This window comes from Mustela erminea, chromosome 5 (assembly GCF_009829155.1).
Source record: "Mustela erminea isolate mMusErm1 chromosome 5, mMusErm1.Pri, whole genome shotgun sequence".
NCBI classification, from domain to species: domain Eukaryota; kingdom Metazoa; phylum Chordata; class Mammalia; order Carnivora; family Mustelidae; genus Mustela; species Mustela erminea.
Window position 1 is genome coordinate 120,479,047 of NC_045618.1, and position 25,115 is coordinate 120,504,161.

The following is a 25,115-nucleotide window of genomic DNA, read 5'->3' on the forward strand; positions in this document are numbered from 1 at the left end:
ATCATATAGAACAGCAGTGGCCATCTAAACTTGCAGTGACCTTGTTTATACCCTAGTAAATATAGTATTTGACCCTTCCAAGATGTTGCTGAGGGCAGATTTAATTTGGTGGGTTCTTATGAGCCAAAATTTTAGTAGGGTGCAGTGGATGATGGGGTAATAATTGATGGTGGTTTTCTAAAAATGTTGGGTTCTTTCTAATTGAAGGTTATGGTCACTTACAACTTTTGGAACCCAAGGATATGGCTCTTTGGAAACTTCTTGAAAAACAGTGCCCCATGTCGAACCCCGGATGAAGCCCCGCATGGGGCTCTCTGCTTGGCAGGGAGCCTGCTTCCTCCTCTCTCTCTGCCTGCCTTTCTGCCTACTTTTGATCTCTCTCTGTCAAATAAATAAATAAAATATTTAAAAAAATAGTGCCCCATGTTTGAAAAGAAATGAAAAAGAATTATCTTCCATAAGATATGGAATATAAATATAAATATAAAACATAATAAGACTCCTAGAAATCATAGTCGTCAGCTTAACTTTGATTCCTGATGAAGAGTGGTGCATTTCAGTAATTATTTTGCAAGTCTGAGTGCATCCATATTTCAATATGTATCAGTAACATTGTATAACTATTTTTAAAACACAGTATCAGAATCTAAATATAGAAGTATTACATAAACTGGAAGGAGATCCTCTTTCTATAATCAGCATTATTAATCGACCACTGGAAGAGCAGAGCAGGCCTAACAACATAATGCGGTTGTGCAGAAGTGAGTAAGACCTGGAAAAGTCAAAGTAATTCCACCAAGACTGCTTCTCTGACTACCTACTTTAAGATGGTGGCACATTTGGTTTGATTTGGTGTGACTTTTGGGACCATAAGCAGGCTTTTGCACTGCTTTTCCTGCTCACCTCTTCCTTAATACTTCTTTTATTTGTTTGATAATGCCTTATGGTCTAAGATTCATATTCACTTTGCCAGGAGGAAGAATATAAGGAACCCCAGAAGGTGGGGAGATGCCAATGTAACAGGAAAAGGGTACAGATGGTTTAGGTTGCAGTTTTCCATGAAACTGACTACTCCATAGATCAAGATAACTTTATGCAATTAGCTCTGGGTAAGGAATGGTATTTTAATCTAGAGATGAGTGGGGGCCTGGTTTGATTTCTACTTTCATCCCTAACTAGCCATGTTTATTTAGACAATCCATCAGCCTCTCCAAGCTCCAATTTCTCCCTTAATAAATATTTAGGAGCCTAATATATGTTAGGGATTGTTTTAGATGAAATCATGATGATAATAATACCCATCTTACAGGATTGTTATGAGAAATAAATGGGGGTATTCTTAAAAAGTGCTTGCTATGTGCCTGGCAGAGTAAGAAAGAAATCCTAATCCATCAGGATTAAGTAATAAGAATGATCTCTTAAATCTGCACAGTTTACAAAGCACTTTCACAAAGCACTATTGTCTCCATAGGCACAGTTTACAAAGCACTTTCACAAAGCACCATTGTTTCCTTAGGCAACCCTGGAGGTACAAGTAGCCAGATATTTAGTACCCCATTTTGCAGATGAAGAAACTGAGTGAAGCTTGGCACAATTCACCTGCTTGGTTGCACTTCCTTCTGAAGAGGATGGCTGGCTAAAATATGTGTAAGTTGGTCAAATACTCTGTACTTATTGCTTATCTTTATTTTAAAAAAAGATTTTATTTATTTATTTGTCAGAGGCAGAGAGAGAAAGCACAAGCAGGGGAGCAGCAGGCAAAGGGAGAAGCAGGCTCCCCGCTGAGCAAGAAGCCTGATGTGGGACTCAACCCCAGGGCCTTGGGATCATGACCTGAGCCAAAGGCAGATGCTTAACTGATTGAACCACCCAGGTGCCCGAAAGAGATGCCTTTTTTTTTTTTTTTAAAGATTTTTATTTATTTATTTGACAGAGATCACAAGTAGGCAGAGAGACAGGCGGGGGGGGGGGGGGGGGCAGGGTCCCCACTGAGCAGAGAGCCGGATGCCGCTCTATCCCAGGACCCTGGGATCATGATCTGAGCCGAAGAAGGCAAAGGCCCAACCCACTGAGCCACCCAGGCTCCCCTGAAAGAGATGCTTTTTTTTTTTTTTTAAAGATTTTGTTTATTTATTTGTCAGAGAGAGAGCGAGAGCGAGCACAGGCAGACAGAGTGGAAGGCAGAGTCAGAGGGAGAGGGAGAAGCAGGCTCCCTGCGGAGCAAGGAGCCTGATGTGGGACTCGATCCCAGGACGCTGGGATCATGACCTGAGCCGAAGGCAGCTGCTTAACCAACTGAGCCACCCAGGCGTCTCGAAAGAGATGCTTTTAAGAAAAGTATGGATAGGCCAAATTCTTGTACCTATTGACAAAAGTGTAGAAAAAGTTACCTGAAACAAAGAAGAAGATGTTGGACAATTTAATCCTTAATAGGTCATGGTATTGCTGCCCCTCATCGCCGTATGTAAGTATTGAAAAATTTAAGGAAGGAAAAGATTTAGACCAGAAGTGTAAAAAAAAAAAAAAAAACTGAGCTTAGCAAAGTTTCTTAAATTTCGAAAAAGCCCATCAATACAGGATTTATAATCTCTTTCACTAGATGTGTTTACTTTTTTTTGTATTTAGTATTTTAAAAAATTATTTATTTAAATTCGATTTAGTTAACATATACTGTATTGTTAATTCCAGGGGTAAATTTAGTGATTCCTCAGTTGTATATCACACCCAGGGCTCATCACATCATGTGCCCTCTTTAATGCCCATCACCCAATCCCCCCTCCTCCCCACTTCCCTCCAGCAAACCTCAGCTTGTTTCCTAGAGTCTCTTGCACTCAGTATTCTTGAATGGTCATATAAACTGGAACCCTTTGCAGAGGTGGAAAACCGAACCAGGAAGTACCTTGAGATGACATCTTCCAAATATCATTCTATGATTCAGCAAACATTTAGATGGCTTAATGGTAGAGAGGAAAGTTCTACCACTACATTTGTTATAGTCATTTTCGACCAGACAAATATTTGCTTTAAAGCAGCAAAAATTAAATGAATATATTTCAAACATTCCCATTGGATGCTGAGACTCTGTCCCACCCCATGGTGAGCAAAAGCTTTTCTATTGGCCAGGTTTTCCCAGGACTTTCATTGGCTGCTTGAGAGAAGCACCTGTCAATATGCCGAGACAGTAGGTCCCTCTAAAGGAATTTCAATTCTTTGCAAGCAGAGAGACTTCAGGAATAAGACTCACCCATAAATAAATAGGTTATTGAAACCATGCATGACTTCTACAAGTCTTAAAATTTTGGTTCAAGTTAAAACCTTCCACAATGATATGAAAATCTGAGCTCAGGTATAATGGTGTGTAGCCTGGGTGAATTCTTATTTTGAAATTTAATAAAATAACCATATGCACTTGTCCAATTGGTGTGCAAATGGGAAAGTGCTCATTCAACCCCAAAAGGATGGCCTTTTGGGGGATAAGAAACAAAAATAAGTTATTTGACTAAGGCTAGGACTAAGTCTGGGGAGAAACTTGAGTGAGCAGGGATACAATTGCCTTCTATCCTGTGGATATTGTCATGGACACTGAATTTATATAAAGTGTTGAGTTCTTTTAATGATCTTCTGTGATCAGGAAATCATTTTCTTCTCTTTGGCTCAATTGATCTTTAGCTACATCATGACATTAAACATTATGAGAAAGCAAATGAATTTGGATTCTTGAAAAAGTCACTGTCATGAAAAAATGAAGACACTTTTCTAGAATAAAATACACTACATAAAAATAAGAAAGAAATGCAACATTTGCATCCTGGTTATTAACCAAACAACTATAACTTTTCTCTGTGTTTGAAAGCTTTAAAAATAAAAAAGTTGAGGGGAAAGCCAATAAAATTCAGCTCCATCTCTTAAAAGAAAAAAAAAAAAACCCTGGGATTATGTTTTGGTGGTAAATCAGAGGGAATCACCCTAAAACGTGTCCTATAAGAAGCAGGATTACAGCTTTGCATATATTTGGTAAAATGTTGGGTGCAGTGCCTTATGGGAGCTTAAATACTATTTTCTTAAGGACTGAAATTTAACATAGAGAAACTTATAAGGGAAGAGGAATGCAGTTCCTTCCTATGAAACACGTTCATCAGCCTGATGCTTTAAGTCCAATTTCTTTGGAGGTCATAAATGTTGTCTTCATTCATGGGTAACCAGAGGCTTGAGTCACCAAAATAAATCTTCGGGGTTCAGCACACAGAGTTTGCTATTGAGTAGTGTGACATATGACACCCTCTGCCCTTTAGCTACTGATGTGTCTCTGGCTTTTCCAAGCCAAAAGCAGAACCCGGGATTAGAGCAACATATATTTAAGGGTGTGTTTTGCAGATGCTGGTTGGGACATGAAGCCAAAGGGAGGAGTGATTAAACGCTGAGAACAAAGTGGGAACTTCGCTGGGGAAAACGTTTCTGGGAGAAGAAATTCAAGTTAACTTGAAGGCATAAGCTCATCAATTCTATCACAGAGTGGGTCCACAGGGGGTGCGTGTGTGGGGATATCTCACAGAAGGACAGGGACCCCTCTCTGCGGTTCTTTGGAGGAGAGGGCCTGGAGGTGTCGTGGAGGTGGGGAAGCTCTTGGAAGGCGAGGATTTCTTCTGGACTTCAGGGAGAAATGATGAAACCAAAGGGAAAAATTCAAAGCAGGTTAATGAATTCATTCCGGTATTCCTGAATTCGAAGCAGAGTCTCATCCTCCCGCCTCTGTTTGCCGAACCAGCACTAAGCAGGATTCCCCAAGCTGCTTCATCACTCCCTGCTATTCTGGGTCCAGGACGTTCTCCGGCCTCACGCCGGACTCCGGGTTCCCCTCTCTGGCTGAGCTGTTCTTTGCCAGCCACTCGGAGAGATCGACTCCTCGCGCGGCAGGCAGCACCCCCCGCTCTCACACTCGTCCCGGACTGCGGCGTGGGGAAGGGGTAGGGGACCCACTAACTCGCGGAAAACTTCCTCTGGGGAAGTAACTGGGGTTTTCCGGCTTCCCCCAGCCCTCCCGCGCTGGGCCACACGGCGATCGTTAAAGCGGTGCGGCGACTAGTGCAGGTTCTGAGCTGCAGAGACCCGGGGCGCCCCACTGCAAAGCTTCCCCGGCAAGGACCGGCGCCCTCTGCCACCGAATGCGCCCAGGACGCGGCCGCCGCCGGCCCGGGGCTGCTGGCGGGGCACCGTCAGTGCAGGCTGACTTTGCGCCACGATGCTTTGTTTTCCTGCCGCAGGAACCCGAGGCGGTCTCTATCCGCCAGACTTAACCCGCCCGCAGCAATAGCCATGGAACTTGCGGCTGCACGGAGGGAGAGAGAACCGCTTGGCGCGGCATCTTTTTTGGATGTTTTTTCTCAACACAGTCCACTTCTTTCCTCGTTCTTGGGGTAAGTGGAATCTAGTGCGTAATAACGAAGGGGAAGAACTGACGATGGTGGAGTGGGATTGCAGTAACACAAAGGGTTAATGTGCCAAGTTGTTTTTCTTGGGGCGTTTGCGGGGGCTCTCCCTTTATAACCCCATCCCCCGCAGTCCATTCCACAAACGCAGTTTAGGAGTTGGGACTTGATTTCAGGCGCGTTAGCGGAGGGGGTGCAGAAATGACTTACTTAATTTTTGGTGGATCCCTCCCTACTCGTGTTGTCCACATACTAAGAGAGAATGGAAGTGGAGGAAAGAGAAAGCCCTAGAGGTTAGGGCTGGGGGGTGGGGCAAGTGATTTAGCAGAGGATCCTAAGGGCTTTGACTAGGGCAAGTCCTCAACGCACATCAGGTATTCCAGACCCCTGATCCCGCTCCCTCATCCTAGTAGGTCCATCCCAAGACTTCCTAAAACCATCCTGCTGATGCTTTTTGGGGGGAAGGTTCTCCATGGGCCCAGTGTAACTTCTGACGAAAACCTACAATCATCTCATCCGCAAGACCTGCTCAATACATGTTTGCTGATTGACTAAATGATGTACCCAAAGGCTACATTTTGTGCCATGGGAATTTACCTCTGATAGTGAACTAATTCCCTGAGGGAGGCCTCAGGGCACCAGGGTAGCCCAATTCATTCAGCAAAGGAGGAAGGGGTGGAGTCCTAGATAATACAGTATTTAGATCATCATGACCCCAAAGAACCCATCTGACAGTTTCAGGGTCAAGATTCAGGGACCCAGGGACCAGATGAGCTGGGTTTGACTCTCTATGTTGTGACCTTGGGTGTGTTCCTTTACCTCTCTGAGCCTTGATCTTCTCATCTGTAAAATGAGGCCGGTGAGAGCTTCTTCAGTGTGACATAGGGAAGATAAGTGGCGAGAAGTATGAGGCTGTGAGGGGCCAGTCTTGCTCCCCTGACCTCAGAGGCTTTGGGAGAGAGGGTATCTTTCCTAGGGGGCACCTCTCTCTGACTCAGATGCAAGTAAAAACATTGCATTGCAGTGATGGGGTGGAGCCCTCCTGCCTGTGAGCAGTTGAGGAGAGGGCACAGTGAGGCTCTGAAGACTGTCTCAGGAGCTTAAAAACAGTTCCCTTTGGGGTGGGGGGGCAGAATTGACGCGCTCGAGTGTCTCTGAGGTCATGGCTGGAGAAGCAGAAATTCCTTGTTTGTCTCATTTCCATGTCTCATCCGTCCTCTCAGCCTTCTAGTAGAGGGAAACCAAGTGTGGAAGTGGAGTCCCAGAGAGGGTGGCAGTCAGGTGTCTTGGGAATCTGTGTCTGCAGGGCTGAGGGAGTCCAGAGCAGCACCATCAGATTGGTACCAGGTGTGCCTGACTGGGGTCTGCAGAGACTTCAGTGCTCTGGTCCCAGAAGCCTGCAGGGTTAGTGACAAAGCACTTAGCAACCCTTCTTGCAGAGGACAGTGGACCTCTTGTAGCTCTTGCTCTGGGACTCAGAAACCTGGATGTGAGGGTGGGGGAAGATGATAAGAAAGATGCCGCTGTACCAGGGCTCCCAGAAGCCTCAAGGTGCCCTAGAGTGGCATGCACCCAGAGCGCAACTGCCAGCCTAGGGTTTTAGGGCCACAGCGGGCAGGCTGGGCGATAAGCCAGTCACTTACTCTTTCATAAGTGAGGGCAGAGAGAAATCTAGCCGGACCTCCTGAGCACTAGACAGCAAGAGCCATGAAAGCAAGGTCCATATCTATGTCGTTCCTTGCTCTACCACCAGCACCTGGCACAGTGATGGCATGGGGAAGGGGGTTCAAGATATACGTCAAGTGGACAGTGAACGGACAGTAATTTAAACTACTTTCTGTCCAACACTGCTTCATGCAGCTTATGCTTTCATTTAGCAAGTATTTCTTGAACATCTACTATGTGCAAGTCTTTGTTGCTAGGAGCTGAAGTAATTTGTAAGCATCTTTCATATCAGTACTTCGAGGGGCCCCTTCAAGAGCATCTCAGCACCACCTGGATCTTCTGGAGATCGAGGCCTCCGTGGGGGTAGGGGAAAGGCGCCAGGTTCAGCTTCTTTCCGGGAACATGTGTGCGGTCCCTTCGCATTTGCCCTTGCAGGGCTCCCGGGCTCCCGGGGCCGCTAGGTCTTGGCAACTCCACTTTCCTCTGGGCCCGTGGCGTGTCTCTCTCCATCCGCCTCCAGGGCCTCCGAGCAGCGGCCCCAGCCGGGCGGCAGGTAGCTGGGGAAGGGACCGGGCTGCGCCTGGGGAGCGAGCTTCCCCGGGCGGGGAAAGCGCGGCCAACGCGGAGCGGTCCCAGAACAAAAGGCTCATGGCTGGCACCGGCCTCCTCCGAGTGCGCTGGGGACGCGGGTTCGGGGCGCAGGCGGGAGAACCGGGCGCGGGAGGGGGCTGGAGTGGAAAAATGAAGTGAGAAAAGAAGGGTGTGTGTGTGTGTGTGTAGGCCCAGGGTGGGAGCTGTGACAAGAGGTCATCCCCGAGGCCGAGGTCTGCGGCGGGACCGCCGAGGCTCTTCCTCCGCCTCCTGCAGCGCCTTCCAGGCAGCCAAGCGTGTCTCCGGCTGCAACTCCGCCGAGCGCGCCGCTGCCGCCTCCACGCCTGCCCGCCCGCCGGCCCGCCGAGCCAGTAAGTAGCGGCGCGCCCGGCGCCGGCTCCCCGCCCCGCCGCGCCCGCCGCCGCGCGCCGCCCCCGCCGCCCCGCCGGCGAGTCCACTGCAGGTCGCGGTTCCCGGCCGGACGCCCTGAGCCCCGCGCGCCTCCGTGGCCCCGCGCCTCCACCCGCCGCGCGCTCTCCCGCCGTGGCGCGGCGTCTGCGGCGCGCTGCGGGGAGGGTCCCTCTCACCGCGCGCTCCCCGGGTGCCGCGCCACTCCCGCGTCCAATGGCTTTCGGGGGGTGGGGAGTGGGGGGCGTCGCCCGGGGGCGAGGAGCCGCGGCCGGGGTGGGGCGTGTGCGCTGTGCGCGGCCGAGAGAGGCTGACGTGCCCGCCGGAGCGCGCGCCCGGGCGAGTGTGTGTGTGCGGGAGTGTGTGCGCACACGCCTTCGGGGGCTGGAGTGACACTGCAGTGGGTTTCTCCCTCGCGCCGGCCCTCCGGCTGCTCAGCCCCGCACCTGCCGCCACCGCGTTTGGGAAGCAGCTTGGCTCTTTTATCTTCCCGAGCCTCCCTCTCCATCCACCCCTCGCGAGTCTTACTTTTCCTTCCACCCAGGGGGCTGCAGCTGGCCTCCCCTCAACCGTTGCCAACACCTAAGCCGTTTCCAGCCTCTCCTTTTAGCCAGTCTTTCCCACTTATATTTCTCTGGGGTTCCTCCACGAGCCAGTCCGAGGCTCCCCCATCCTTGGAAATTGTTTTGTTGGACTGCTGTACCGAGGCGTGTAAAGCTTGAGGACTTTATTATTATTTTGATTCTTTTCATTTCCTCCCCTCTGGGCAACGGAGCAATGAAATTTCCAATCGAGACTCCAAGAAAACAGGTGAACTGGGATCCTAAAGGTTGGTATTTCCTACTTTTGGCGGCCCTCGCCCTGCCTCCATCTCCTGCGCGCGCGCGCTTCCGTGAGTGGAAGCACTCTTGCTCCTGGCGGCGTGTGTCCTGAGGCTGGAAAATGCGCCTGGGAACCGCAGCGCGGGTGGGAGGAGGGCGGAGGCAGCGTGGGTTCCAAACCCAGATAGTGCCTGTCATTACCACATAATCATTGTCCCTCCTGGATTGTTTCAAAAACCTATTTAAAGATACACAAGCCGGCTGTTTGGCTTGAAATCACACCAAGTGTCGGTATTTGCTTTTGACTTTCTGTGTGCGAGTGTGTGTGTGTGTGTGTGTGTCTGTGTCCTTTGTTTCTGGTGATCTTTGTCTCTCTGGCAGATGGGTGGGGTGCCTCCCCTTGGATCTGGAGCTGCGCCGCCTGCCCAGGGTGTCCTCAGTGGGAAAGGTTTCCTGGCAGCAAGTGGGGCTCAGATCTGCGGCAATGGTCCCTGGAGGTGGCCCTTCTCAGAGGGCATGTGGAATAATGGAGCCCAGGGGGCCTTTGAAGTCTTCCCTCAATCTTATTACCAAACCAGGCAGCTAGTTTGGCTCAGATCGGAGTAGAAGTGGGAGGGCGGAAGGGTTTGTGAGAAGGGTGGGGCTGGCAAGGGCTGGGGAGGGGGCAAGGAGTGTGGCTGCCTGAACAGTAGTGTGATTTACAAGCTCTGATGAATGTTGGACAGTGTTTCCTCCGCGCAAAAGAGAGCGACTAAGACAGATTTGTGTGTGCCTAGCGTTGACCGCCGTGTCTGTAATTAGCATACAGATGTTAAGACCCCTCCGGAGTGATTGGTGTGGGAGCAGAACAAGTTGAAACCAAGTGCCCAGTTTTGACAAGAATTCTTCAGCTCCTCTGAAGCTGGGTCCGGCTGGGCAACACCTCTGTGTGTATTGGGTTAAAATCTGTTTATCTGATGTGTGTAGTAGGTACGTTTAATTTTTTTTTTTTACAAGTGCATTCATTCTTTTCTCCAGACCAGAAAAGAGGAAACACACTTATTTGTTGAGTAAATGTCTTATAAACGGCTATTACAGAATGAGGGAAGACGTGTTGCCTATTTCAACGCTGAAGCTGTCACACCTTACTGCAACACAAACCCAATCCAGTGTTGTCGTTGATCTCTGGAAAGTGTGTCTTGGCTTTTTATTTTATTTTATTTTAATTTAAGTTTTTTTTTATTCCTGTAAAATGTATTCATTGAATACCTACTACTTACCAAATGCTGTCCCTGGAGATATAGTTAGAATAGTATAGACAAAGCCTTCTTTAAGTTTGTGGTGAAGGAGACAGACCTAAATCAATCAATGCACAGAATGGGGCATAATTACATGTTTATGTATGTTTCATGAAGGAGAGCATCAGGGTGTTAAGAAAGTGATAGAAGATACCGACAAGGATCAGGGAGGGTGGGTAGTCAGGGAAGTAGTCAGACACTTGTACTGAGACCTGGAAGAGATGTAGTGATTAATTGGCTGCTGAGGAGGTGAACTGATAGGAAGAGGAAACAACAAGTGCAAAGGCCCTGAGGCAGAGGGAACATGTGTATTTAAGGAACTGAAAGGCAGTTTCCCTGGCTAGAGCAGAGAGCAAGAGAGTGTGTGTTTTGAGGTGTGGCTGGTGGAGTCATAGGGTCAGACCCTCGTGTTGTTGTAGGTAAGGTGGGGGCTGTGGGTGGCTTTTATCCTAGGCCACGGAAAGCTGAGGAGAGATGTGATCTGAACTCAGTTTCAAAACAAATGCTTTGTGACTCTTGTGGATGTGAGGGACCAGATAGCATGGTGACATGGACCAGGGTGTTAGCTGTGAGGTGGAGAAGTGGATTGGGTAGGGAGCTATGGATGACAGAAAATCAACAGGTTTTATGTGAATAGAGTGTGGACATGTAATGACTGGGAAGGCAGCTAGGGCAGGACCAGTCTTGTGGGAAAACTCATGAATTCAGTCCGGCACTTGTAGAAGGGGGGTTGTCCTGAGCCATCTGAGACGTGTGTCAAGTGGGCAGTCGTCTAAAATGTCATGTTGGGATCTTGAAGGAACTCTGGTCAGGATGGAGGGCTGTGAAGCTTGCCTTGGCTTTGAGAATACATTTCTATATGATCATCATTGTATATACTTATATCACAGAGGTAAACACAGATGAATCCAACATTTTACAGCCTGACACAGTGAAGACATACACAAGTGGCATCTCCAGTCACAACTGATGGTGCTAAAAATGAAACGATTCCGATAAAAATACCGACATTTATTGAGAAATCATTGCATGCCAGGTGTTTTATGCACATTATATCATAGAGTTATTCTCATAATACTTATTCAATGAAGTCAGTGCTTTGTCCCCACTTGACAGGCATCAGGATACCACTGAGCTGCCTTCCAGTAAGATGCTCTGACTTCGGGCACAATTGTTCTTGTAGGTGGGGGTGACGGCCGTCTTTCCTAGCCAGGGCGTGGAGGCAGGAGGAGGGTCAGGAGTGGAGGTAGCATATTTCCTGCCTTGTAACACTATGAGTCAGGCATTGTGAAGTGCTTTACATATATTAAAAAATATATTACCTGGGGTCACATAGTTAGTCGATGGTGGAGTTGGACTAGAGCAGGGGTCCTTATATATTCTTTGAGTCTATCTCTTAAGTCTACCTCTTAAATCTATCTCTTAAATTATTGGGACCTCTGGGTCTTGCCTGGTGAGGCTCCCAGAGCTCAGGGACTGGGGAAACTCATTGTAAGGAGAAAGAAAAGAAAAAAGAGGAGTTGGGGGTGGTGCAGAGGAAGGGAGATTGAAAGAGAAGGAAGAAGAGGAAGAAGAATGCCTTTTCTACTCATTCCTTTCTTCATTAACCCATCTGGCCAAACAGCATCTCTGTCTCTACCACTGGTGGGCCAGTCACTGGCCACTGGGCAGATTTCTTTGGAGGTTTGGTTTTACACAGACCAAGTATGTTTAGCAGAGCAGAGATGAAGGAGAACCTGGCATTCTAATGGACAAGGGAGGGATGGTTCTATGGACTGTAGGATTTGATGTTAACAGACTTGAACCTTCAGGTGGAGGTGCTCACAGATCGTGGAAGGAAGTTGTAATTATGATGTTTTGCTCACAGTCCCATTACCTGACAATTTAATAGCACAGAATGAAGGTGGATTGAGAGCAGATTGGTTTTGATTGCACTTGTGTGAATTAAGCAAAGCACTGTCAAGAGGTTTCGGTGGAAAAATAAGACCTAAATGTAAAATGATCATTCTCTGGTGAGCTGTGGCCTTCCTCTGTATTTGTAAAGCTGAGCCTACAGCAAAGAGTAACTGCTTGCATAGGACATACGGATAAGTAGGCTGTCACTAAGTCTTGGCTTTCATGAGCATTTTACATCATTGCGATCACTTGTGGATGATTTTTTGCTGAAAACTGAGATTGGTTTGCTGCTTTTGGGTACCTTAAGAGATTTTATTTATTTGAGAGAGAGAGAGAGAGAGAGAGAGAGAGAGAGAGAGATGGAGGAGGAGGAGAGGGAGAGGGACAAGCAGACTCTGTGCTAAGCGTGGAGCCCAATGTGAGGCTCAATCCCCTGATCCCAAGGTCATGCATGACCTGAGCCAAAATCAAGTCAAATGCTCAACCACCTGAGCCACCCAAGTGCCCCGCTTGAAGGCTTTTATTTTTTTTATTTTTATTTTTAAAAAGATTTTATTTATTTATTTGACGGACAGAAATCACAAGTAGGCAGAGAAGCAGGCAGAGAGAGAGAAGGGGAAACAGGCTCCTGCTGAGCAGAGAGCCCTATGTGGGGCTCGATCCCAGGATCCTGAGACCATGACCTGAGCCGAAGGCCGAGACTTAATCCGCTGAGCCACCCAGGCGCCCCACTTGAGGGCTTTTAAAAATCGGTAAGATCATCAAACAATAACCCCACACCTCAAGGCAAGCCTATCAATATAGTATAGAAAATTCTGGATATGGGGGGAGAACAGTCTCTAGAATGAACCATAGCAATCATTAACTGTGTGACTTTGGGCAGCTCATTTAACCCCTGGGTTTTACCCTCCTCCGGTGTGCAAAGGGGCCATTGACATGGCTTCTCCAACCCTATGTCTCCAACCCTCTTTCTTGATTTGACCTTCAGGCCGCTCGTCTTCCTTTTGTTCCTCAAGTAGATCAAACTTGTTTCCTGTCTCAGGAGCTTGTCCTTTCCACTGCTTATATTGCGTGTTCACATGGCTGGCTCTTTTCCACCTTTGAATCTCAGCTCAGATGTCACCTTTTTAGCAAGTGCTTCCCTGTCCCATCTGAAGACCTCTCCTTTTGTTCCTTCTCCAGGCCTGTCATTTTCTATTATGTCACCTGCTCAGTTGTCTTCCTGGTACTTGTCATCATCTGAAAGCATCTTACTCATGTGTCTCAGTTGATGCCAGCCTTCCTCGCTAGCCCATGAGCTTCACGAATGGGCACTTTTCCCGTCTCGTTGACTATTAGATCCTCAGTGCTCCCACGAAGTGCCTGGCACGTAGTAGGCATTCAGTAACTTTTGCTGAATGGGTGGATGGGTGGAGGGTTAGAATGGAGAGGATCTCTAAGTCTTCACCCATGAAGGAAATTCCAGGACTCCTCCAAGCTACAAAGGGCAAATACAACTGAGGAGAAAGGAAGGATATCCCTGAATAACAGGGTATCGGAAAGGACGTGGTATTCCACATCTTACAAGCTCCCATCTCCCTGAAGTCTCCAACAGAATTTTCCTTCTGCTCTGCCTTTCACCGGGAGTGATAGTGCCGGGGGGAAGAGGGGCGGGGGGTGGTGAGGTAGGGGCTGGGGCAGGGAGGTGACCTAGCCCAACAAAGATATGATTGGTGTCCAATTAGTAATTTGGCTCATATTAGCTATGGATACGTAGCTCTTTTTAGGTATGTAAATCTACTTAAGGAAGAAGCAAAGCTTCAGAGCCGGAGTTGTTTTTTTGTGTTTTTTTAAAGCTGCATTTTCAGTGCATACTTGAATGCAAAATTCCAGAGAGACCTATATTGTATGTGTCTAGCACCTTTCAGTTTACAGAACACTTTCTACAAATTATCTCATTTGTTCTTTAAAGAACCCTACTTTTGTTGATATTGGAGTCTTAGATTTACTGATGGGAATAGAAAGAGGAAATGAGTTATTTGGGGGCCCAAGGGTGCAAACAGGTAACGCTGGGGCGAACCCAGTCCTTTTGATACATATGTCCAGGATCATTTCCCACAAGCTCTCCACCCTTCCAAGGTCTTTGTTTCTCTCATACGCTCTCATTGCTTCTTATCCAAAAGTGTATTCAGAAGTTTCTCTGAGAGATTTAGAGGAAGAAGACTCTCAGTTGTTGGGTGAGTCCTGAGACAATGGCTGTTTTTGGCAGATCATGCGCTGGCTGGCCCTTTATCTCGTGAGTTCAGTTGAAGACCCTTGAAAGTCACTTCTGCTCTCCTGGCTGAAGAGAGATTTCAGCGTCTTGTGAATGTGAGCCATGTTCAACTTGCAAGGTCACGGAGCGCTATCTTTATTAACGTGTTTCCAAACTCACATTTGTATAGCTTAGATTTTTATGGAAAGAAAATCATCTATTTTTGATTTAATGTCCAACTTTCAGGAGATCAGCATTCCAAATGCGATTAATAATGTGCCCAAATCACCACAATTATCCTAGAAAGTAAAAAGGAAAGACGGTTCCAAAGATCATCTGGGCCAAGATTTGGCTCAGGGTTGTTTTCCAGCAGTGTCTGAGGGAGGTTCATCATCCTCTTGCCAATGCCAGCGATTGCTAGGTAGAATTAAGATGGGCAGGTTGATTTTGCTATTTCACCGTTTCCAGAACATCTGTGTTTTGGCTCTGTATGCATCCGCTCTGGTTCTCATAACAAAATACCTTAGACTGAGTGGCTTATACAGTGGAAATTTATTTTCTCACAGTCCTGGAGACTGGAAGTCCAAGATCAAGATGTCAGCAGGGCCGATGTGCCATGAGAGCTCTTTTCTTGGGTTGCAGATGGCCACCTTCTGGCTGTGCCCTCACAAGAGGAGAGAGAGAACACTCTGGTGGCTTCCCCTTCTTACAAGGGTTACCACTGTTATTGAATTAGAGCCCCACCCTCATAACCTCATTTAACCTTAATTATCCCCTTAGGGCTCTATCTTCAATACAGTCATGCTTGCATTTAAGGTTTCAACATATGAATTTTGCAGGGGACACAATTCAGTCCACAACAGGCTCTATATTAGCATCATAAATCAGGAGAATTCTAAGAAGACAATGTGTACTTTGCAGGAAATTGGGACACTTCCACCACAACTGAGATAATGTGCAGAGGTTATCTACTGTAGGCACAGAACTAGGGGCCCACTGTTGGCAAGAGAAGGGTTATTGAGATAGTGGGTTCTTTTTACTTTTAGTCCATAGAGAATTAGAAGAGGTTAATGAGACAGAATAAAGCCATTTTACTGATAGCCAGTTAGGGGGTTTCAGTTTGGATAGCTTCCTTGGCCGAAGCAAAAAGGTGAATTAAAGGGAGAATCTGGTGCTGTACTCCGATTCTGTTCAAAAGAGCACTTACCAGATGATGCAGACAGAGATAGAGTCTGTTAGGGGCTCTGCTCTGAATGGTTTGGTTATGGAATCTACCAAAATGGGGCATGTTATACCCATCAGGACAATGTTTTCATGGTGGTCAGCGGGCCAACCACTTTTGGGCTCTGGTCCTGGTGGTATTCTCAGTGGAGACCTTATTGCTTGCTGATCTAGGTCAGGCTCATGCCTGTTACCCAGAATGGAGAAACAAAAACCTCCTATTTAATTTTGAGAACATTTATTTGTGGTTTGCCCACGGAGTTTGATACTTTTTTTTTCCTCCCTTCATAAGTGTCTGGGACTGAGTACTATGAATTCAAAGTGAAACCTGACTTTCGAATCCTCCATTTAGGGTTGGGGAGGTGGTGGTGGTGAACACCAGGGTCGTTGGTGGGGGGGGCAACAGTTGGTGGGAGGTAGTTATTATCTCTTTCTCTTCCATTCCCGAGTAGGAGGTGGAGAGATAGGTGTAAGCGGTGGCCTGGAGGGGTAGGTAGATAGGTAGGTAGGATTTCAGGGGATTTTGTTTATTATACTGCCACTAATTTTTGGTTCCATGACTTCCCCCTGCCATGGAAGGGACTTTGAAGCAGAGTAGAATGGTGACAAAACATAGGATTTGGAGAGTTAACTGCTGCAGTACATAACTCACGTCATCATAGGAAACTTTTCCTCCCTCATCCCTATCTCCCTTCCTTATTCCTTCCTTCCTTCGTCCTTTCCTCCCCGTCTTCCTGCAGTTCTCATCTCAACCACTATCTCTGATGCAAAGGATCCTCATTTTTTAAAAGAATCATCTACCCATCGTAGGGGTGGTGGTAATGTTTTCAGTTTAAAAAGGGATGCTCGAAGAGAGTGTAGGTTTACTCAAGTGTTAGGCATCTGGAAGTCATGGTGGCCTTTGCAGAATGACCCCGAATGCTATTAGTATTCTTTTTTTTTTTTTTTTTTTTTTTTTAAGATTTCTTTATTTTCTTATGGAGAGGAAGAGAGTGAGCAAACAGAGGGAGGGGCAGAGGGAGTGGAACAGAGAAAATCTCAAGCTGGCTCCACACCCAGCATGGAATCCGAGGGGGGCATGATCCCAGGACTTCGAGATCATGATCTGAGCTGAGATCAAGAGTCAGACGCTCAGCTGACTGAGCCACCCAGGTGCCACTCTATTTGTATTTCTTAAACAATGTAATACTAGGAAAATGAGTTTCTTATGGGTAAGCATGTCTGTAGGCCCCCCAAATAGGATGAAGACAAATAACATAACTTATTGAATTTAATGAATATGAGCCTGACAGTCTGAATATAGATGCTTGATATTGGGTGTGATATCTGACAATTTACTTACTTTTTTTTTTTTTTTAAAAGATTTTATTTATTTATTTGACAGACAGAGATCACAAGTATACAGAGAAGCAGGCAGAGAGAGAGGGGGAAGGAGGCGCCCAGTGGAGCAGAGAGCCCGACGCAGGGCTCGATCCCAAGACCCCGAGATCATGACCTGAGCCGAAGGCAGAGGCTTTAACCCACTGAGCCACCCAGGCGCCCCTAATATTTACTTACTTTTATCTTATGAGACGAGAAAGCAGTATCCAAATGTTTAAGAAAAACTGATGGGAGAAAAAGTTTAGAGGTGAAAGGATTCTATCCCTTAAATTATTTTTTCTGTCTGCAAATTTGGGGTCATTTGTCATTACCCCTTTTAACCATGAACCAACCTGGGTCAGCCCCCAGATTCTACTGGTTGAGACCGTTGCCTTAGGCTAAAGGCATTCATTTCTTGTGTTGGAGTTTGAGGCCATAGGGGAAGTAGTTATGGTAGCTCTGGTTCAGTATATAGATCCTTAAAACCTGGTAGAAGTAAATGTATGTCATATTCATTTAACTTAGCTTTGGGACTTTATGCCACCCTCTCCACAGCATAGGACCTTAAAGTGGAAGGTTCTGGGTTCTAGTGCTGGCTCTCCCACTCTGATGGTAAAGGAGAGAGTTGGGCTGTTGATGGTTCAGTTATTTCCATGCCTTGATATTCTTAGGTCACCTGGGTTCCAATTTGAGCTGTATTACTTACTAGTGGCTGATTTTGGCAAGTAGCTTCATTTCTCTGTGACAATCTCATCTGTAAGATGGAGATGATATTAGCCAGTCTTCTCCCCATACCCTGCCCTCCTTTTAAAGATTTATTTATTTATTTGAGAGAGAGAGTGTGTGTGTGTCTGTGTGTGAGCAGGGGATGGAACAGAGGGAAAGGGAGAGAGAGAAAGAATCATTAAGCAGACTCTCCTCTGAGCATAGAGCCCAACACGGGTCTCCATCCCAGGACCCTGAGATTGTGACCTGAGCCAAATTCAACAGTGGCCGCTTAACCAACTGTGCCACCCAGACTCCCCAGCCTGTACTTCCTTGATTTGCTATGTGGATCCAATAAAGTGACATATGCCGACTTTCAGAAGCATCTTGGAGCATTGTAAAAGCTCCATGAGTGGTACCTGCATTATGTTCTTATTACGTTTGAAGGGGTCTCCATTACGGGAAGTCACAGAAGACTCCAGTTCCAGTCACTTGAGAAGCATCTGTTTCATTTTCTGAATCATCTGGGAGGTGGCCTTTTGCACACTGCCCCTTGCTGGGTCTCTATTCAACTGTCTGTTAAAAAACCCAGATTGTTTGGGTCAAACAAGAGAAAAGATCAGAGGAAAATACATAGTTTGGAGTCATAATACTTGAGTATTATTCTACCAATAGAGTTCTTGTTCTACCAGTTTTATCAGTAGACAATAAATTGGACAAGTCATTTAACCTTCTTGAGCCTAGGTTTTCTCCTGGGTAAAATAAAGATCATAGTCAGCAACTGCTTCACAGTTGCTGAGATGATTAAATGAGTTAATAAATGTGAACAAGCTTTATAAACTGAAGTGTGTTCCTTAAGATATAAATTAATCTCTTCCGATGCTCTGAGGGGAAAAAAAATGGTTTCATGGTTGGTGTACAGAATGATATGTGTGCTCTCTTATTCTTTTCTGGAGAGTGGGTATTGCTGTGTAAGAAAGACTTTAACATTTGGTGGCTTAAACCAATGACAAATATTTATTATCTCATAGTTTTTGTAGATTAGGAATTTGGTAACAGCTTAGCAGAGTGGTCTGGCTCAGGAGTCCCTCAGTGTTTGTGGTCAGATGTCAGCTGGGGCTGCTGTCATCTGATGGCTTGACTGGGGATGGGGGATCTACTTTTGAGATGATGGGATTGTGTGACTTACAAACTGTTGCTGGTTTTGGGGGAGAGGCCTCATTTCCTGCCAATGTCACCCTCTCCAAGGTCTTTTGAATATCCTCCCAGCATGGTGGCTGGCTTCCTCCAGAGCAAGCCATTTGAGAGAGAACAAGGCAGAACAGACGAGGTCTTTTATGACCCAACCTCAGAAATCACATATTATTCCTACAACCACAGTCTTTTTATTAGACGTGAGATACTAAGTTTAATTCATACTTGGGGTGATTAAGCTCACTTTGGAAGGGAGGAATACCAAAGAATGTGGGGACATATTTTAAAATCACCATAAACATTTTCCTTCTTATTTATTGAATATATATACTAAGTTTCAGGTATTCTGCTAAGTGCTTCATAGCCATTAGCTCATAAAATCCTCCTTATAGTCCAAAAAAAGAGAAGCCAACCAGACGACATGATTGTTCCTGTTTTCTGAATGAGGGGGCCAAGTCCTACAGAGCTGGAGTAGCCTGCACAGAGTTCTGTTGTTCTATGGCTTGTGCTGGGTCTGCCTGTTAAAGTCGGAGCTCTCACCTTTACCTGTATGCTTTCTCTGGTAATCTGGTAGTACAGAAACCTGCTTGATATTGTTTAGCTCTGCATTTCCCACTTACCACAGAACAATGATTCATGGACCTCCATTTGCCCCTCCTCCTACCCACTCCTCAAAATGGTATTTCAGAAAGACAGAGAGTATGATGATGGTTTATATAAAATAGTATGGTCTTGTAATAGACCCCAGTACACCTACCAGCCCAAGCAGATGATTCAAATACAAAGGGCATGTGCTGAGCCTGCCTTGGGCAGGCACCATGCTATGTGTACATCTGTAGAACATTCACCAAGAAATGACCGTTCAATAAACCCAGTTTCTTCTGATATCATAGACTATGTGATAGCTCATGGGCCCACTTCTTTTCCAGATTCCCCTTCCATGACAACCCCCTTCTTTTATAGATCCAGTGCCTGAAAACCCACCCTCCTTGGATAAAGCCAGAAGAACGGGACGTCCTTCAGGCTGAGCAGCAGAAATGTCAAGGAATGGGTGTGTGGTGTGTTTTCGTAGCAGCCCTTGTTCTGCACGGTGTGACTGAAACAGAAGTCAGGACGTAGCCAGCGTGGCGGGGTGGCGTGCTGGGGGATGAGCGGCCCAGCCAGCACCTGGGAAAAGCCACCAGTGGAGGCCTGTTAGCGCTCTCTGTCATATTTTGAGTAGGCTTTTTTGGGACTACCTTGTTGCTTTTCCTGTACATTCTTGAAGAGAAAACAATTTTCAGGAAGGATGCATCCGATGCCTTAGAGGTTCTCATGTTTCCAGACACGGCATGCCTGGCTTCTTCCTGAGGCATTTTACATTCTGAGGAAAGTTTTGGGGCTTCTGTGTCCTGAGTGAGAGGAGAAGTAAAGACAGTTTCTTTTGAGTGCCACTACTGGCTTTGTGGAATATGTCACTTCCTTCACAAAATGGCAAAGAGGCCCTAGGACCAGGAGAGGGGGTTGAAGGAGGCTGCCTGAGGCCCCCTCCCCCAATCACATTCTGGAGCCAACTCTCATGGCGTCTGTAACCATAGTAACCACAGCCTGGAAATTTCTCCGGATACAGATATGCCATTGTACTCACCTTCTGGTCCTGTTATTTCCCCTCTATTCCTTCATCCAGGAATGCCCCCCCCCCCCCCGCCACCGCCTCTACTTACCCCTGCAGAGACAGACTTTCAGAGTGATTTTCACTTCTGACGGATTCTTCTATTTTCTGAAGCCCGGTTGGCACTTCCTGGACCCATAACTGGTTAATTTTGAAGCAATTGAAGCCCCATGCACATCACTTCCTCAGCATTTCCACTTTTACTACGAACAAGTGCTCATAAGTCGTCTAGTAGGTGTGATTATAACTGTGCAGAAGGATGGTGGCTCGTGGCACTCTGTTTCAAATAACGCTCCGGCAGTTCGTTTGGTGGAAATCTCGGGAGTATTTGGATGTGTTCTGAAAGAATTGAAAAAGCCAGCGAGGCACAGTGAGGGGAGCCTCAGGAGACCCAGAGTTTGGTGCTGGCTGGAGAGTGAGGTGGGCGTGGCAACATGGGGGTAGGGCGGCAGGTGCAGGCCAAGGGTTCATAGGGTGCATAGTCGGTCACATGAGAGACTTTTGTTGCTTTCTTAGAATAAGGCAAAAGCACTGAATGGTTTGAAGTAGGAGGGTGACATAACCTGATTTGCATTTTAAAGATTATTTCAGTCACTCATTAATTAAAAGGTTGATTCAGCAAATGTTTATGGAGGATGCTTCCTATGGGCCAGGCATGGTGCTGGGTGCCTGACTCACCTGGGGGACTCTGTGTCTCCTTGTGAGAACTGTAAGAATGTTTGAAAAACATCCAGGCAGGAAAAAAGCTTTTCTTGGCATCTTTGTTTTATGATAACCCATTCCAAACTCCTGGTTGCAAATGGGAGGTGTATCTTAAAGCCAAGCCACTGCATTTTCAGTTTCCATTCATTATAATAATCTTTTCCCTGGCTTTGTTACATGGCCTTTGATTCTGTCATAATTTACATATCTGAAGTCAGTGAATTAATAAACCAAAACCTATGGAGTGCCTGTATTTTGTATTTCAGATGGATTTGGCTATCAGTCCAGCATAATGGGCCTGAGAAAAATTGCCAGCATCCCTCCATCCCCACTGTCACTTTGTGTCTGGAGCGTTGAGAGGCATTGTGACATTGGGGGTATTTCTCCTTTGACTATAATGGGAACCCCTGAGTCTCTGTGGCCTCAGCTGCAAAGGCCTCCCAAAAGCCCGAATTAATGAGACGCTATGATGTGCGGGTCCCTTTCTCTGGCAGGGTGAGAACACAGATTCTATAGGAGCATGAATGCCTGCTGTCAGGCAGTAATGTCTGCATTCAGACTCAGTTCTAAAGGCAGGCGCAGCGGACAGCCCCAGGAGGTGGGATCTGAGAAGCCCTCTTAGTCCTTGTCTGTTGCTGAGCCTCCTCCGTCCTTCCTGTGACCATCAGATTGTCTGAACTCTGTCCGCTAACTCTTCCTCAGCAGCCTTTCCTTCACCGGGTGGTTGTCCATAAATATTTATTGACTGAATGCCCGCAGAAATGGGGCTAGGCACCAGACACAGAACGATAAGACCTGAGGCTTTATCCCCAGAAAAGTCGCAGTCTAGCTGCTGAGCCAGGTGCATGATCAAGTATGGTGATATACCGCGATCCAAGTGCTGATCGAGAGGTGGATTAACATGTCATCATCTCCAGAACGTATCTTGTTAAAATGCAAATGTCTTTCTTCGGGATAACATATGAACTCTCAGTTATCCACTGGTGCAGCCAAGTTAATCAGGTTTTTAAGAGAGTGCTGGGCCCACAGGGAATGGAACGCAGGACCCAAACATATTGCCGGGGGAGGGAAAAATCAGGAGGAGGGAAGACTGACCTTGGGAAGGAGCCCCAGAGGGAACACCTGGAGGACCCTGGAAGCGAAGGCCGTGTGATGGGGGTGGGGGGGATGAAGGTGTCACAGGGGCAGAGGGCGGAAGGTACCCAGAGAACAGGACAAAGACAACGATGGCAAATTTTCCTTCTTGTAAATGTTATCCGGTTCACATGAAATTCGCTTCAGAAATTGGAAGGGAATTTCGAGACATGTAAGGGAAAACACTGGAGTCTAGAGAGGTGAAGTGACTTGCCTTTGACCAGACAGCAGAGAGAACAAAGCTCATCTTTGCCTCCGTATCTGCTAACCTCCATTATTCAACATTGCCTCTTAAGGTAAAGCCAACAGGTGGTGGGGCCTGTTTTATGAAACGCTTTCCCTTCCTCTGGGAAGAATTAATGAGGAGCTATAGCTCTGTAGAGCCTAGAGCATATTAGTTCTGAGGTTCCATACTAAATTTTGTTAGTATGGACGTGAGTGCATATTCAGCCCCCTAGGGGAGACATCCGTTCATTGATTCAGTGAATGTTTGTTGCATGTCTTCTTTGTGCTCAGCACTGTTCCAGGCCTGGGGTACAGGATCGAACAACACAAATTCTTGCCCTCCTGAAATGTACCACCTGGCCAGACCTCTCAGCTGTTCTTGTAGACACTTAGGTCACCTTCCTCTGCATTGTAGAAATCTTTTTCAGATGCACATTTGACCCATGAAGGAGTTTAAGCAGTCTTGTAATAAGGATGGAAATGAGGCCATTCTGGTGTTACATGGCTCTGCGAAAAATGTTTAGTTTGATAAGTTGGCAGGGAATGAGAGTTGATCCTGCTGAAGGCAGCAACATTCTGTTAGAGAGTTCAGCGATGTTGTAGAAGGCCTCAGAGCTGCCTTGTTTGTACTGAACTTTTTTTTTTTTTTATTAAGATTTATTTTTTTTATTTTAGAGAGAGAGAGAAAGACAGGTAGAGGGGAGAGGGGCAGAGAGAGAAAGAGAGAGAAAGAATCTCAAGCAGACTTCCCTCTCATCAGACTCCCAATGCGGGGCTCGGTCCCACAACCTGGAGACCAGACCTGAGCCAAAATCAAGAGTCAGACACCCACCCGACTGAGCCACCCAGGTTCCCCTGAACTTCTGTGAAGAATCTTTGTCCACTAGGACTGTGCATATATCACTGGGAAGTGAGGAGAGTATGAGTCTGCCCCATGACGATGATGTGTAAATTATCTCCGAGGAATTGCAAGAGGCCGAAATGTTAGGTACTTAAATACTCTGTCTTTCTCAGTCGCTCTCTCTGGCAGATGGGAACTTCTTGCTACACATGATTTCCAAAGTGTCTAAATTTACATATTGTCTGAATAGGGGGAAATTGGGGCGTCTGCTGGTTAGAGCCTGGCAGTCTCTTTGCTGCATCTGGGATGCTGGGGCAGACTGAGGCCAACAGACAGTCAAGGACGCCAGCCTGGGTCATGGAAGCTTCAGGAGGCAGCAGCCAGTTGGACTGGCTGGGTGTCCACTGGGATCCCTGGGGGCTGCAGAAATCTCTCCTGGAGCCCGAGACAGGGTTGCCATGAGGCCACAGCACCATGCCGGTTCTCAGCTGAATGGCTGGGATAGACCTGTATGAGCCGTCCTGTTAACGGCTTCCAGAAGTCTCTGTTCTGTTTTGAACTGGGTCTGGTGATCGAGGGAACCCTGCCCATTGGTACTGAGTGCTGATGAGGGTACCCAGGGTCCTGCTGCTTCTGGAGACGAGGAGTTTGTGATGGGAAGCTGTGTAAGCAACCACGTTTGTCTCCCAGCTCTGCCGTGCAAGCTGCTGGTCTCAGGCGCTGACCTCTCTCTCTGTGCCTAAGTTTCCCCATTAGAGATCCAGAAATGATGATGACACCCACCCCCTAGGGGCTGTGGGACTTTTATGAGACAGTAGGCACAAAGAACAGAATGCAGTAACATAGGAGACTCATCAGTGATGATGACAATGGTACTGGTCGCACACATTTACTAAAGGTTTTCTCTGCATCAGGCGTGGTACTCGGTGTTTAACACACATGAGATGCATTATTCTTCATACCAGCCTGAGTCCCTTTGCTTGTTCTTCCGAGGCAGTGTCCTAATGTGTAGCCTCATGACCTGGATGCTTGTGGCTTCCAAAGAATCTGCACATAGCGAGGGCTCCAGATCTAATTGTTTTTTTTAAGATAATAGCTTTATGGAGAAATAATTTACATCACAAATTTTACCCATCTAAATTTTTTTTTTTTTTTTTTTTTTTTACTATATTCACAGAGCTGTGCTACTATTACCACCATCTGATCTGGGAAGATTTCATGACTCCAAAAGGAAACCTCGTACCCATTAGCAGTCCCTCCCTCTCCCTCACCATTTTCTCCCAGTCCTAGGCAACCACAGTCTACTTTCTGTCTCCATGGATATGTCTATTTTGGACATACATATAAATGGAATCATACAACATGTGGCTTTTTTGACTGAGTTCTTTCACTTAGCATAACGTTCTCAAGGTACTCTCCTTTTGTAGCATCCGTAGCTACTTCTGGATGAAGAAATGGACGACCATCTGAGACAGGTAGCGTCAGCACCATTGGGCAGATGAGGAGACCAACGCGGAGAGCATGGATGGAACTGCTCATGGCCACCCCCGCAGTTGAAAATGCTCGAGCTGCGGCTTGCACCCCAGCTGTGTTGGTGCCACAGCCATTTGCTGGCTTCTAGTTGGGCCTCTGTGTTAGGCTGAGCGCCACGGCCAGGTCGGGCAGTGTGTCCCACTAGGTATGGGCTATGGGTCTCAGACATGGCCCCTCTTCCTTCTGGTTAAGGGAGTCCCTGCTCCCCGGACTCTAATATTCTTCTCCCTCTA

At 46.8% G+C, this 25,115-nt stretch overlaps 1 protein-coding gene across 6 annotated transcripts in view; it reads left to right on the forward strand.

The window, feature by feature from the left end:
- The first annotated feature begins 1,567 nt into the window (after nt 1–1,567).
- KCNK10 (potassium two pore domain channel subfamily K member 10) overlaps nt 1,568–25,115 on the forward strand; it is a 137,790-nt gene continuing 114,242 nt past the window's right edge. The window contains exons 1-2 of one of the 6 annotated variants that reach the window (XM_032344752.1): nt 1,568–1,647; nt 5,262–5,414. In XM_032344752.1, coding sequence (XP_032200643.1) covers nt 5,372–5,414 — 43 coding nt within the window. In that variant the 5' untranslated portion in view covers nt 1,568–1,647; nt 5,262–5,371. Of the gene's footprint in view, nt 1,648–4,612; nt 5,415–7,846; nt 8,054–8,379; nt 8,920–12,818; nt 12,837–25,115 lie in introns of those variants that run through there. The other 5 variants (XM_032344753.1, XM_032344751.1, XM_032344756.1 and 2 more) reach the window with 5 other exon arrangements.